General features: G+C 36.2%; 3 protein-coding genes across 4 annotated transcripts in view; 1 reads left to right on the forward strand and 2 right to left on the reverse strand.

Annotated features, from left to right (window-relative positions):
- The window catches only part of LOC102505575 (olfactory receptor 11G2), a 442,453-nt gene that overhangs the window by 304,048 nt on the left and 123,525 nt on the right, over positions 1 to 14,880 (forward strand). The window lies entirely within an intron of this gene.
- On the reverse strand, positions 760 to 1,695 carry LOC102516237 (olfactory receptor 4K1). The gene has a single exon (XM_006191210.2). It carries the CDS (start codon positions 1,693 to 1,695, stop codon positions 760 to 762), a length of 936 nt encoding a protein of 311 aa, XP_006191272.1.
- On the reverse strand, positions 12,377 to 13,347 carry LOC102516489 (olfactory receptor 4K5-like). Its single transcript, XM_014564782.2, is given in 2 exon segments — positions 12,377 to 12,978; positions 12,981 to 13,347. Coding segments are annotated over 2 exon segments (969 nt in total).

The following is a 14,880-nucleotide window of genomic DNA, read 5'->3' on the forward strand; positions in this document are numbered from 1 at the left end:
ATTCTACCATTGCCATATGTGCAGGCAATTTCAAAGATATTTGCAATTTTCTAAGTCTAATGTAGAGTTTATTATAACCAATTTGTCCTACTTAAAAACAAGTAGAATTGGAAAATAAATAAATATGCTTCTAATAGCACCAAAAAGCTAGAAAGTTTTGTAATAAATAGAAATGCATATCAAATAATCTGAAAAAATAGAAGAATTTTATTGGAACATAGGAGTAGATAGGAAAAATTATAAGTAGCCAAATTTTTCAATACGCAAGGAAAAGGTAAGCTAACAAGTGTACATCAATGAGTTGAAATCTATGTTGTAAAACAGTTTTTTTCCCCTTTATGTCAACTTACAGAATGTTATAAGTTGAGTGAAGATATCAGAAACTCAGTTTAGTTGTACATTTTGATTGCAGGACATAAAAATGACATATATTCAATTGAAGAGAATCACAAGTTTAGTAACATGAATAGAATTTTATGTAGATTAGAATTTCTAAATTCTTTATGAAATATTTAAAAAGGACTACAAATATTTTCAAGAGAACTTGCACTTTGGAATTAAACCAATGAAAACTTGGTTAAAATTATATTTGAATAGCAAACCAGGAACTGATTTTGTGCAGTTCCCTTGCACTTAGGACAAAAATCCCAATTCTGTGATACAATAACCCCTGTCATTAGCAAAAATGACTGGCAGGATGCTGTGATCCAGTAGAGGCTCTTCATTTCCATCCAGAGTTATGTTCCTTCATGGTGATCCCTAGTTTTTCCAGGCATTCATGTGACGGTTCCTCAACTTTCGCATGGCTGATTTAACGTCTTCATTCCTCAGAGAGTAGATGATGGGGTTCAGCAGGGGTGTACAAACAGTGTAGAACACAGAAAGGAACTTATCCACAGAAAGTCTGCTGAAAGGCCAGATATAGAAATAAATGCAAGGCCCAAAGAAAAGAATCACCACTGTAATGTGGGCAGTTAATGTAGAAAGTGCCTTGGATGACCCACTGGAGGACTGGTGGCGGACAGTGATCAAAATGATGGTGTAGGAAATCATTAAAGTCAGAAAGCAGCTCAGTGATATCAGGCCACTGTTAGTTAGAGTCATAATTTCCATTTCATAAGTATCCATGCAAGCCAGCTCTATCACCAGGGGCAGGTCACAAAAGAAGCTGTCTACCTCATTGGGGCCACAGAATGGCAGATTCACTGTGAAAGCCAGGTGGCTCACAGAATGAAGAATACCCACGGCCCAGGAAATACACACAAAAATGATACACAGTCTTCGATTCATAATTGTGCTATAGTGTAGGGGCTTACAGATGGCAATAAATCTGTCATATGCCATAGCTACAAGCAGTATCATCTCACTCCCAACAAAACTGTGAAGAAGGAATATCTGGGCCATGCAACCCTCAAAGGAGATAGTTTTGTGTTCAACAAAAAAGTCCAGAAGCATCTTGGGGGTGGCAAAGTTAGATTGGCAGATATCAATGAAAGAAAGGTTACTGAGCAGGAAGTACATGGGAGAGTTCAAGTGGGAGTCAATGGAAATAATAACAATAATCAATACGTTGCCCAGGACCGATGTCACATATACCATAGAGAATATAGAAAAAAAGAAAAGCTGAAGTGACCAAGAATTAGAAAGTCCCAGAAGCACAAACTCAGACACCACTGATTCATTTGTGTGAGCCATGTATCCGATCTACTGTTACCTAAGTAAAGGAAAATCAGGAAAATATCACAATGATTGATGATATATCTAGTATATATACAAAAGAAATGTGATATGCATTCAATTAAAAGTCAATTTGAGACTATATAGTCAATTGACAAATATTTAATGTCTGTGACTGCTGTGGAAAGTGGGAGAAGTGAGAAAAAAGAGAATTAAATATGGATCCTGTCATAGTTAGATAAAAGACACATACTAATAAATAAATAAACGTATAAAATCAGAAAAAGCAAATATAATTGATACCATAAATATTAGTAAAATGAAATAAATTATCTCAGAGTGGTAAGGTGACATGCCATGGAGTGGATATTATTTAAGTTAAAACTTTTAAAAAGTTTGGAATTTGCTAGCCAAAACTGAAGGAAAAGGCTAAAGAATGAGGAATAAGAGGACTAAAGATACAAAGGTAAAAATATGAAAGACATATTCAGGAGCTGTGAGTTGAGCATCCTGGCTGGAGGAGGGCATACTAAGGGGCAATAAAAATGAAGTCGGGAGTGGTAGATCAGGAGCATATTGTGGATTCAATCAGCCTTGAATGCAAGGCTAGTGGACTAAATTAATATTCTTGAAACTGAGAGTCACAGTGCTTGACAGTGTCTTAAGAAGCTTAGTAGAAGCAATTTGCCATATTGTGGAAAGAAGAGGACATGCTAAGACTCTAAAAGTTTCTGTGAAGGTCAATAATGATTCTTGCATCCTTTTAACAATAATTAACGAGCGTTCACCTTTAACAGTAGTTAACCAGAGTTCATAATTGATTCATAAAGACCAATTATGAATGAATCAACAGGGTGTCTCCAGTCTCTTCTGACTCTGCCTTTTGTCTCTTCCTAAACATGGCTGACACACCTGGATTTATCAAAATCTGCAATACCTTTCAAAAACTGTCCTTTTGGGAATATTTTATATGACTATACATGGTGCATTTTAAATACATAATATTTTCAAAAGAGGAAAGTTAAGTAATGTGTAAATTGCCTCTAGGATGTTTTCCGACATTTTGCTTTAACACTTTGGGTACCACATGGCCACTTGATCCCAGAAGAAAACCATATACAACCTCCAGTGGATCAGGAAACATTTCTGGCTTTGGCCCTGTGTACCTGACAATACACAATAAGGATTGATTTTTCATTAAACTGATTGAAGTTCTACACCCTGTATTCTTCTGTGAAAGAAATGACTAATATAATAAATCTTTAAAACCTTAAAGCAAAATTGTACAGGTAGCCATAAATTAATCAATTTTAAAATGTTTAAACTGTTACAAGCTTTAATATAAAACTTTAGCCTGGTTGTTGAAGCACTAAATCCTACTCTTTCCAGGGCGTCCATCTGTGCCTTTGTGTTATGATATCTAGTTTTAAGAATAATGCAGAAACTTAAGTTACTCAAGAATAGAAACAGATCAATAAGACATGAAAAGTGACCTCAATACGAACTTCCATCATGGAATTCTCATCTCCATGTGGAAGATTTGAGCCAGCACTGACATGTCTGATCCTGCATTTACTTGGGGAGGGCAAAGAAGGAGCCAAAAAACATTGCAAAGGAAAAACATTCTGTTCCTAGAACTAGGGTCCTAAAGAGCTATAGTTATTAATTTTAAAAGTATAAAATTTGAGGCCATGAGGAACCTCTTACAACATTCAATCCCTTGTAAAGCCTTGTAAAGCCTGACAAATGTCATGGTAATTTAGTGGGATAACATTAAAGAGGAGAGAGAGAGAAGAGAAGGAGGGAAAAGCATAATGGTTAGCAGCCTGTGAGATACAGTTAATGGCATTAACACAATTTTTAAAGATCATCTTATCTTTAAAAGGAAGATTTTCTGAAAATTTCCAAATTTTCTACAAAGTCCATCTTTCCAATAATGTTAAGGTTTTTCAGTCTTCATTTTGTAAAATATAGGAAACAACTAGAAAAATTTCTCCACTCCAATTTCCTATGATTTCTTAATCCAAGTAGACTGGATAAGGGTCAATGTTATAGCTCATTTTCTTTTTAATAATTAAGGTAAAGATGTAAAGATGAGTAACACTTGCCATTTACTAGCTGCATGACTGACTTTAGAAGGTAGAATTAGATTATTTCCAAGGCTATTTTCATCTCTAAAATTCTAAGTACAGAGGCAGTTATGTTATGGAAACATGTGGAGTTTATAAAAATCACTCAGAATTCCTTGCACTATGCCCAGAATAGCCAGAGCTTCTTTATTAATGAATCATTTATTTTTCAATTGCCAATGTACTTTAGACATAGAAATGTTTTCAGAATGGATAATACACCATAAGATAATTTCCCCATTCTTGGTGCAAGACCAAGTTTGACACATAGAAGTTGATGTTACATTAATACTCGTATCTAAAATGTGTCAGTAGATCTCCGAAATCATAAGCATGTTTAATTTTTTCTTTTCATTATTTTGTCTTATAATAGTTGATTATCTGTAAGCCCAGCAGCAAACAGCAATAAAGATACTCTTATTGATTATACTTTATGTAGCTACTCCTTCCTCATTCCAGGCAAATTTTAATAGCCAGTAAATATTTGTTTAACAAGTGGCTAAATATTTCTGAATAGAAAGCATAAATGGGATAGAAAAGGTACTGATAATTGTTGTAACAAACTTCCTTTTGTTTATCAGATATTGATCTGATTATTGTTACCGCCACAGCTGCCCTAAGCCAATGCAGTGGGAGAGTCATATCCATAGAATAATGGAGAACAAGAATATGCCTCTTCTAGATGGAGTTCCCAGTTTGACTAAGATAACAATAACCTCCCCTGTGACATCTTCCAGGTGCTGGGTTGCATCTAGAAGGCAGTGTACTATTTGTCTAGTCCAGACAGTCTGTTCAAATGCCTATATAATACTTACACCTTTAATAATTTCTCCCAGTCCTTCAGTTCATCCTTTATTCCTTCAAATTTGGTGTCCTACCGTTTGTTTCTAAGCCTCCCACTTTCTGCTATGAGTCTTCACAGTGAAAATCTTTGCACTATACTCTTGACTTGATGCAGTTTAACTCGGTCCCTGCACTAAGCTGGCAGAAGCACACCCCTCAGGTCTTGCCCTGAAGTTGTGAAGGCTCTGCGTCTCTTGCTCTGGACCATACAATTTCAATGTTTAAGGTAAGGCAGTATAAAGCCTTCTGGCCTTATTCCAAGAAACTGATTTCATTGAAGTGAGAAACCACCCTTCGGAGATCTGATGTAATCCTGCAGTGGGAGTAATTATGTTTACAAAATACTTTTTCCAGGAATGAAAATGAAAAGAAAGAAGTTTATTACCAACTAGTTGGCATGCATAAAAGCAAAAGATTATTTGATTATCTCTTATTCCCAGTCGGCAAAGTAATTTTTTGATCCCTAACTTTCTGTCAATAAAACAATCATGCCATCTTACAAATGATCTTCTGGCCTCAGGGTGGTTTCTTCCAATCACAAGGAGGCCACTAGTTCACAGGGCAGCTTAGTCTATTAGAGTATTCAGCTGGTTCTACCATCTGTAGTTTAAGAGAACAAATCTATTCCCACTTAAACATGATGGCTCTTCAAATATTTGAACATGCTCTTACTTCTCCATGACAAATCCATTTCTCCCCCCAAATATATCAGCAATCTTTTTATCTATATTTTATATAATACTTTGTCTAGATTTCCAAAGGTTGTGATGTGGATGTAAGTTTAAAATGGTCATCTTTAAAGAAAGGAATTGAAATAGATTCTCTGTCATTTAGCACGTGTATGTGCAATGTGTGTGTGTGTGTGTGTGTGTGTGTGATCCCACTCTAGTAAAATGTTCACATAACTAAGAATGCATGAACAATGGCACATATTGCAGCATTGATTGAAAAAGATAATTACTGGAAAAAAACCTAATGATCTATAATTTTGAGAGTGAAGATTATAGTATTTTAGTGTGGTAGAACACATTCAATGATTAAAATTATTGAGTTATTTCTGTACATGAGAATGTATAAGATTAAAAAACATGTCAAGGGAAAATAGGTAAAATTGTCATGTGCACATTTGTACAAGCCATATATATGTATTATATATATGTACATATATATATAGTATGTATATGTGTGTATATACATATTGTCAACAGAAATAAGAAAGCACAATGTATGCATAATGTAAAGGGTGTGAGTTAACTTTTATTCGGGGACCTTACTGAGGACTGCAGCCCAGGAGACAGCCTCTCAGATAGCTCCAAAGAGATGCTGCTGGTCAAGCATCAGGAGAAGTAACAGCAGTTATGAGACTAACCTTGATAAAAGGGAGTCTATGCTTTTGGTCTCAGATGAGCATTGATGTGAATACAAAAATCCATAGGCTTTGTGCACACTCACATAGGTCCATCCTCATTCTTCTCTGCCAGACTACTTTTCTCAGATTTTCTGATTTTGATCTTTCAAAACTCCCAACAAGCCATCAAAGCCATTTTTCACTGTCCAGGAATTTATATTCATTTTTACTTATGACCCACTCTCCATCCAAATTTGATAACTAAGTGAAATATTTATGGCTCTTGCTAATAATATATTTTTCCCTGACCAGTGTCTGTAAGGTCATGTAAGTGGGCTGTAAAGCAACAGTAGTCCATTTTCTGTCTTGCATCAAGACTTAGAATCAAGCCATCCATAGAAACCTTTCCATGAAGCCATAAAATTGAGAAATTGAACTGAAGTAAAGGTGTTGATGCAAAAGAGCTAGGTGACATGAGGTTCTGGCCTTCCTGTTTGTGGTGATTACTTGTGCTTCTATACCTGCTTCGGCTGGTCCCAGATGTACCACTTCCAGTGCATGATGGCTTACTGCTGTGGTGGCTAGAAATTGTGACTTTTTAAATTTGATAATACTTTATTCATGATAAGCAGTGCTAGTCATACAGTCACTTGAAAATCCATGATCATGAACTCAGTCTCTGATGAGATCCTGTAGCATTAGAGGATTTGCTTTTCAACTAGTGAGGTAATTAGAGAGTATGGGACTTTTTCCCCCCAGAATCCTAGGAGTTAGCATTGTTAGTTATCTAATTGGCTTTACCAAAGAATCTCACAGTATCCTTTTTTTCCATCAATACCTCTGTTTCATTGATTTTCTTGGTTCATATAGCCTGAGCTTGCACTGAAAACTGGACTTAATACAGGGACTCAGTGAAAACTGGAAATCCTGTGAGTTACGTAAAATAAAGCCAGTTTTATGCCACCTCCAAAATTCCATGTACCTGCAACACTATCTATTTCTCAGTGATAAGGAATACAAAAGAAAATAACATATTTTATGTTTTGGAGGGATTTCGTAGCTTGCCCCAGAGCATTGGACCCCTTCCAATCCAAATGATTTGGCAGGTTTCTGAAAGTTTATAGGGGTTATCTGTTACTTTCTTTAATGTCACTTTCTGCTCACAGGTCCAATCAACACACACCTTCAATGTAAGTGGACCAGTATGATGTTCTGTAGATGATCATAACCATTAAGTTCCGTAAGGACTACCAGAGAGCAGAAGAGTTAATATACAAATGTACAAACTGTAAATGTTTCAGAGGGTTAAGGAGTCACTGATATGATTTCTTTTCAGTGTGAAAACTCTATCATATAATAGAGTTGAGAGATTTCCTTCAACTTTTTGTTGGCATTTCAGTTCCTTTTTGGTGTCCTTCATGTATTTGGTCCCAGCTAATTCCAAGATATTGAAAATACAGCATATTATTTGGCAAGGATCTTCTCCAAGTAAAGGTATTTATGATGACATACAAGTTTTGTCAAAAAAGTAGATCACCTATGGAAAAAATATTGGATCTCGACTCTGCTGTCAGATTATATCCTTCCCTTTTGATCCTCTAAAAGGCCATCCTGAAGTGCCTTCACAATCACCAGATCTCTTTATTCTAGAGCTCTCTGTTACTCTGCATTCCTGGAAATTGTACCCTTCCCTTTTTGTCCTATAGCTAACTTGAATCATATTATTGCCAGCTGTTTGGACACTTCAGTGGAACTAAAGCTTCTTCCATTTTAGCCTCAGCTAGCATCTTAAGGTATGCTTTCTACTGTGTTACATCACATCAGCTCCTTTAAATCTGAGCTATGCATTGAGTTTCTGTTCCTTGTCTGAAGTGCTGCTCCTCTGCTTAGCTTGTATGTACAGCAGAGGTGACTCGCATTCTGAGAGCTGAGGAAACAAACAAGTCTACCTGGGGTTTTGTAGCATTCCTTCTTGTTTTTTCAAATATTCAGGTTATCAGAACCACATTAAGAACATGCTCCTCATCTACAAGGACAAATTACTTTTCTCATGGAGTTTAGCTCAATCATGGAGAAATACATTAATCAAATGATGGTGTGCATTAGTGTGGTGATTTAAGTAGAGAACTGTATCATACACAGCCTTGTTAATCAGGTTAAAGAGGGTTTATTTCCCTTTTATCTAAAGAATATTAAATAGTAACTGAAAGACTTTAAAGTGATTGATGGCCTGATAAAAAGTAAGTAATCTGCTCAATGTCACACAAGAGCAATACAGACAGTGTTCAAATCCAAGTCTTTTTATAAGCTGCTTGAAAATTATTTTCACATTTACTAAAATTTTCACATCTTCATTCACCATTTTTATGCAGTTAAATGTATTTCTCTGTCAGTTTCTCAGTGTGGCAGAAAAAGCCCAGAGAGATCTGTGGACCAGACAAATAAAAGATTTTTTCATATTATCCTATTATTTTTAAATACCTGCATGGAAAAAAAAGTATTACCAAATTAATAATTATTAATTATTTTTTATTTTATTTCTTAATTATATTAATAATTAATTATTAAGATGTATTTTATTTTAAACAAAATATAACATGAGGTTCTTTTGTGCAAAATGTCTCAATTCTAACTTAAATACGTCTATGAACTTTTGGCTTTATTTTTGTTTGTTTTTATCACTGAATGTATGACACACGGTTGTAATAACAACGGTGCTGCTTGCGGTTTGGTAAGGGTCTTAGCAGCGGGTAAAGAAGCAGACTGATCTTTTCCAATTGAAAGCTACTCATTGTGGATCTTATAGCAAAAAAACAAGCTGGTGATCAAAGTTTTTATACACACTTTAAGAATTAAATGTTACATACAGTGAATTTTCAGTTTCCCTCATTACAGAGCACTCTGCAAGGTTTCTTACCACATTTCAAAAAAAGGCATGAATGATTTGGAAAAAATAAACAAAAAACAAACTTTAGGTTAAGCTATGGAAACTATCACACTGTGAACAGAGAAAGAAGTTTAAAATAGTGAGTTGACAAATGATATCATCTACTTCACAAATGCTGCAATTTCTTCTATTTTGAAGTGTGTCATAGATGAGTCTCACTTCAGTATAAACAGATGACACTGCTGACAGCTTTTGGTCCAGGCAGATCCTGATTTTCCTCATTATGTGTATCATATATTATGCCTCTTAGGGACATTTCTGGGTTTTCAATATCTTCGAAATGCTTAAAAGTTTCTATATCTGTCAGAATCTACTCAGGGAACAAAACCACACTGGTAATTTGAACAGAGTGTTTTTAATATAAAACCTTAGTAACTGGTAATGGGAATTAGATACTGAGGGGATAAAAGATAAAAGAATACCTGAGGGCTGAGAGAGAGGATCCAGGGAAGAAATAAACTTGGAAGGGGGATCACTTCCCCCAGGTGAGTTTCAGAACTCTTTGGAGAAGATATAATGTGGCCCCACAGATGAGGAGTCCTGGGGCCGAAGCTGGTCCACAGATGGAAGGCTGAAAATAGGGAGCAGGGAATTTAAGGCTCAGACTGGCAACAGAACTTGCTGGAGGGGGAGAGCCACTGGGTTGCCTGAACATAGGCCATTGGCAGCTGTACTGTAGGAAAAATAAGCTAAACCCACTGGAAGAAGGAGAGAAGTCCCTTTCTTCTGTTGTGTTCATCCAGCATCTTGTCATGACAAAGAAAAAAGGTTTAAAGTTCAGTTCCAGTATGACAAAGCAGGCCAATGCAGATGAATTTGATGTCAAGAAATATGCAAAGGAAAATATGATACTTTTTATTAAATAGAGTCCTTGGAGTTTTCTTCAACCTATCTGCTCTTGTTAACTTGTTGATGAAAGGAAATGGCACACATTACTGTGACCATTGCTCTTTCTCTTGTCATACGTTGCTTTGAATTTCTTATTTCAGCTCTGAAATTGTATCTACTGCTAAGAAAATTGTTGACTCCATCAACATTTAAATGTGGGATCTTGAATGTCCGGCTTATAAAGAGATAATATAAAGAATTAAAATAAAATGTGTTTTTCTCTGCTACAAGAAAACTTGCTGGCTTTCCCTTCTTTAGAAATACTTAGTTGAGATATAGATAGCACTTTATCTTTTCTTGAAAGAGAACTTGCCAAGATACTCCCTCTTTCCATTTGCAAACAATGTAAGGGAAGCCATGTGAAAGATTCAAACAGTCTGGAAATATTTGGAGTCCTTTGACACAAACTCTTGTGTGAATTAGCTGTGAGAGTTCAGACTCCATTGCTTAATACTTATCATTTTATTTCAGGGAGTCCATTAAGATAAAAATGCAAGTAATTCAATATCATGGGTGGCATATAGATTTCAATGTCAGAGATATCATCTTACAAAGTCATCTTACTCAAACTGAAAATCAGCTGCCTTTACATTAAAATGTACAACTGACCAAGATTTAAATTACTTGCACAAGTTTTATTTAGATTATTTTAGCAAAATTTTATTAGTTTTATATATAAATCCTAAACATAAAAAGGGGATAATTTTTAAACTATGTATATATTACAGTTTTATAAATAAAATCATTTTTTAAAGTAATAAATACACTACACATGCAATCTTATGTTTATGCTATTTGAGGAGAAGAAGAGCAATGATATTAATCAAATTTTCAAAAGTATCTCTGAATCAAGGAGACACCCATAGATATTATGAGCACCTGAGTAGCTAATAACTAGTGCAGTTAACCAGGTTACGTATTTTCTGAATTTTTTAGTACATTGATTCTCATTGTTTACTAGATTTAATGTAACCTTTTTATAAAACGTAGAAAGTAGGCTTAATCTCAAATTAGAGCAATTAATTTGCCTAGCACTGAAAAAAGGGTGACATTAATAAGCTTTTTAATGAATCCTACCTCCATAATGCTTTAGAACTGTAGACTGAATAGAAGAAAACCATTCAGTGCATAGCCCTTTATTCAAGAAGAACAATCATAGAGCCAGCCTTCATTCCATGGATAGAATATGGAGTGGCCTGCATGGTATAAAGTCAGGGGACATTGGTACAATCTCTTCTTCCTGTCCCTGTTCTAGATCCAATGTACCAACTCTCCTCTCTTGCTACTGATAGATTGTATTCTAAAATTAGAAAGAAATGAATATGTCCAAATTCCTGAAGACAGTAATTGATGGATTTAAATTTATACTAAAGTATAAATTACTGTTACTGGAAGGTAGATATTGAGAGTAGAAAAGAGCAAAAACGGTCAGGTCTCAGAATGCTATGAAGAGAGCAGAAATTGATTGGGGTTGGAAAAGAGGACATTTTCATGGTTTCGTCCATGTTTTACTTAATGATGATACCACTGGGGATGGATTTAGAAAAGATTAGCTGGGAATGGGAAGATAAGAAGGCAAACAACAAAGTGCAAAACTAGAGTTTTCATTTTTAGCATAAAAGTCTGTTTGCCTTTTATGAATTAAGAGATTTGGGAAAATAAGCTTAGAAACTCTAATCAACATTTATAACTCCCCTAATAGTCCCTAGAATCCAGGGTGGAGATTCAGCAGCAGAGGCCTGGTTGCCAACTGGGATGTGTGTTTAACATTGACCCTTATCACTAAAAACTTCATATTGGGTCCAGATGCAAAGAGTGCAGCACAGCTTCTCACACCACAGACTAAGACTGAATTGATCAACTTTAAAGATTCTTCTCTTTTCTACAGCTCATCATTTCATTTCAAAGGAAACTGAAATTATCTTAACTGATCAGAGAAAGCCCACTAAATACTTGAAAAGCAATCTTCCAATTACATATACTTCCATATTTTAAAGCACCACGAGTTATTGGAAAATAATATGAGATAGTCCCATAATAATTGATGTTGGAGGAGGAATCTCATTACCTAAGAATTTCCACTTAAGCCTGTGCACTTAAATTAGTGGAGTGGCTATCCCCTAGTTGGAAAAATGCAAACATTCAATTAAATAATATTCATCTATATTGAATTTTAGGCATGTAAATTGGGAAACTCATACAATCATAAAAAAATGTCTAAATGTATCCCCATGAAGGAATCCCCATTCTGTTTTTTCCATCACATTTATGTTTACCTGTAGCCAAAGCAGTCAATACATCTATACTCTTCACATAAAGTCTTTCCATATTTTATTTTCCGAACAGGTAATCATGATAAATTTTTTCATATTTTTGGATATTTAACTTTTGCTTAGGTGATATCTGGGAAAAGACTTGTTAATATCGATTAAATATTCTCTATATCATCTTCTCCATTACTTTCACCACAGTTAAGGTATGCCACACGAACATGTTGAAACTATTTACAGACTACTGATTTGAAGAATTTGAATGAATTTTATCTTAATAAAGGGAATTCCTCACTACCAGTGGCATTTCAGAAATTTTCTTGGGCCTCAGGTAGTTGGTCATAATTTTCCTCATGGCAGCCTTCATATCTCTGTTTCTCAGTGTGTAAATAATGGGGTTTAGGATAGGAGTGAAAATGGTGTAAAATATGGCAAGAACTTTATCCACAGGATAGATGGTAAAGGGCCACATGTAGATGAATATGCAAGGTCCAAAGAATAACATTACTACGGTGATATGGGCAGCCAGTGTAGAAAACGCCTTGGCCATTGCAGCAGAAGACTTAAACCAGACGGTAACAAGAATAATGATGTAGGAGCTGACCAGGAGGGAGAAAGTGCTTAGGGAAAGGATTCCACTATTGACCACAATTAGTATTTCAATGATATAAGAGTCCAAGCAGGCAAGTTTAGTCACTCGAGGAAGGTCACAAAAAAAGCTGTCTACTTCATTGGGTCCACAAAAAGGTAGGTTCATGGTAAATGATAACTGGCTTAATGTGTGCACCAAGCCCACAGCCCAGGAGATCATTACCAGGAGAGTGCATGTCCTTCAGCTCATGATGACGACGTAATGTAGGGGTTTGCATATGGCTAGTATCTGTCATAGGCCATGGAGACAAGTAGCACCATCTCCCCGCCAGTGAATAGGTGAATGAAGAAAATCTGGGCTATGCAGCCACTGAAGGATATGGTCTTGGGTTCACTCAGAAAATCAGCAATCATCTTCGGGGTAGCAAAGGAAGCCTGGCAGATGTCCACAAAGGAAAGGTTTCCCAAGAGGAAGTACATGGGGGAGTGCAGGCTGTTGTCAGAAGTCACCATGAGGATAATGAGAAGGTTTCCCAGCACAATGACCACATACAACACAGAGAAGAAAATGAAAAAGAAAAGCTGGAGTTCCTGAGAACTAGAGAGTCCCAGCAGTACAAACTCAGACACCACCGAAGAATTGACCTTATCCATGGATCCAGGCTGCAGGCTTGCTCTGAAACGATCCTGAAGGAGGGGAAATAGGAAGGGATCAGACTGAGGAACCAAGAACACTTTTAACAGAAAGGATTCTGAGATCTCAAATATCATGTGAATAAAAAAATTTGGAGACCAGAATAATATATCTGGAAAGTAGGAAGGAGCTTATGAGAATGTCTAAATAATATTTCTAGGCTGCAGAGGAGAAATTTAAAGATCAAACAGACTTAGTAATCATCTGACATTTAGACAGCTAGTAAGAGTTGCAAAATCTTAGTGTGGATTTGAAATCATACAATAAAAATAATATTAAACTCTTAGTACCAGCAAAGTTCTAGGCACTGTCCTAAGCATCTTATGGATACAATTGAGTCTTCCCATAATACTACATGGTAAACACACTTATTAAATTCATTTTTCAATAAGAAATCAGAATCACAGAGACGATAAGTAACTTCCCTAGAGTTACACACCTGGACAATAAGTGACCTAAATTTTGAACTCAAACCTTTCACTCTCAGGCTAGTGCTCTCTGATATTATTTTACATTGTTTAGAATTCAGTAATGTGAAACCCCTACCATTTTCACTCAACAGCAATTGGAAAGTCCCTCAACATATGCTCTTGATTCTGATCTTTCCACCTACTGTGAGACATTGGCTCTTCAGCTGAGCCGGGCATCTCAACTCTGGCACTACTGGCATTTGGGGTGAACTCTCTGTTGTGGAGGACCGTCCTGCGCACTGTAGGATGTTGGGTGGCATCCCTGGCCTTTCCCACTGGGTGCCAGTAGCACTTTCCCCCGGAGTTATGACAATAAAAAATGTATCTAGGCATTGCCAAATGCTGAGTGGGGGTAAGAGGATGCAAAATCACTCTAGTTGTGAACCACTGAGTTGAGCCATCTTTAGCTTGCATTTTCAGTCTCTCTCTCTCAACATTTTCATGGACCGACAACATGCTCAATCGGACTCTTCCAGGAAATAAGCAAAAACAAACAAACAACAAAAAGAACTCTCCTAAATTCTTCTACTCTCTTTTGTTGTTTTTTACTTAATTTCTCCTCTTGTTTTCAATAAGAAATTTCTTAAAGGATATCCATGTTTCCTTCCAATTCTTTTTCCCCTGTTCAACCCTTAACACAGCTATGCCTTTTGCTTCCACAGTCAGCGAAACTTTTTTAAAACAAATGTCCTCAAAGTCTGGTCATAAAAGCTAATTTTGTTACACTCTTAAGTGAAAGAGTCTCTGTTTTTTCTCTCAGAATTTTTAATATTAGCTTTCTTCATCCACACACTGCGCCTTCCAGTGTGGATTTCCCTTAAGGAACTAGCCTTTGGGTCTCCAATTTGCCCCTTCCCGGCTGGGCATCTGGTACTCCTTTCTGTCTCTTACTCCGCATCCTTCTCAGCCTCTCTTTCTCTCTGCTCCTTGTTCCCCTTCTCCCTTGGGTACTCCATTCAACTCCACAGCATCAACAATCCCTGCTGTGTGATGACTTCTGATTTTGCAGCACCGTTTCTCACC

Source organism: Camelus ferus, chromosome 6 (assembly GCF_009834535.1).
Source record: "Camelus ferus isolate YT-003-E chromosome 6, BCGSAC_Cfer_1.0, whole genome shotgun sequence".
In the NCBI taxonomy this organism is placed as follows: Eukaryota; Metazoa; Chordata; class Mammalia; order Artiodactyla; family Camelidae; genus Camelus; species Camelus ferus.

Bases quoted from the DNA above. Each gene is read 5' to 3' on its own strand.
- LOC102516237 (XM_006191210.2), bottom strand. From the start codon at position 1,695: ATGGCTCACACAAATGAATCAGTGGTGTCTGAGTTTGTGCTTCTGGGA.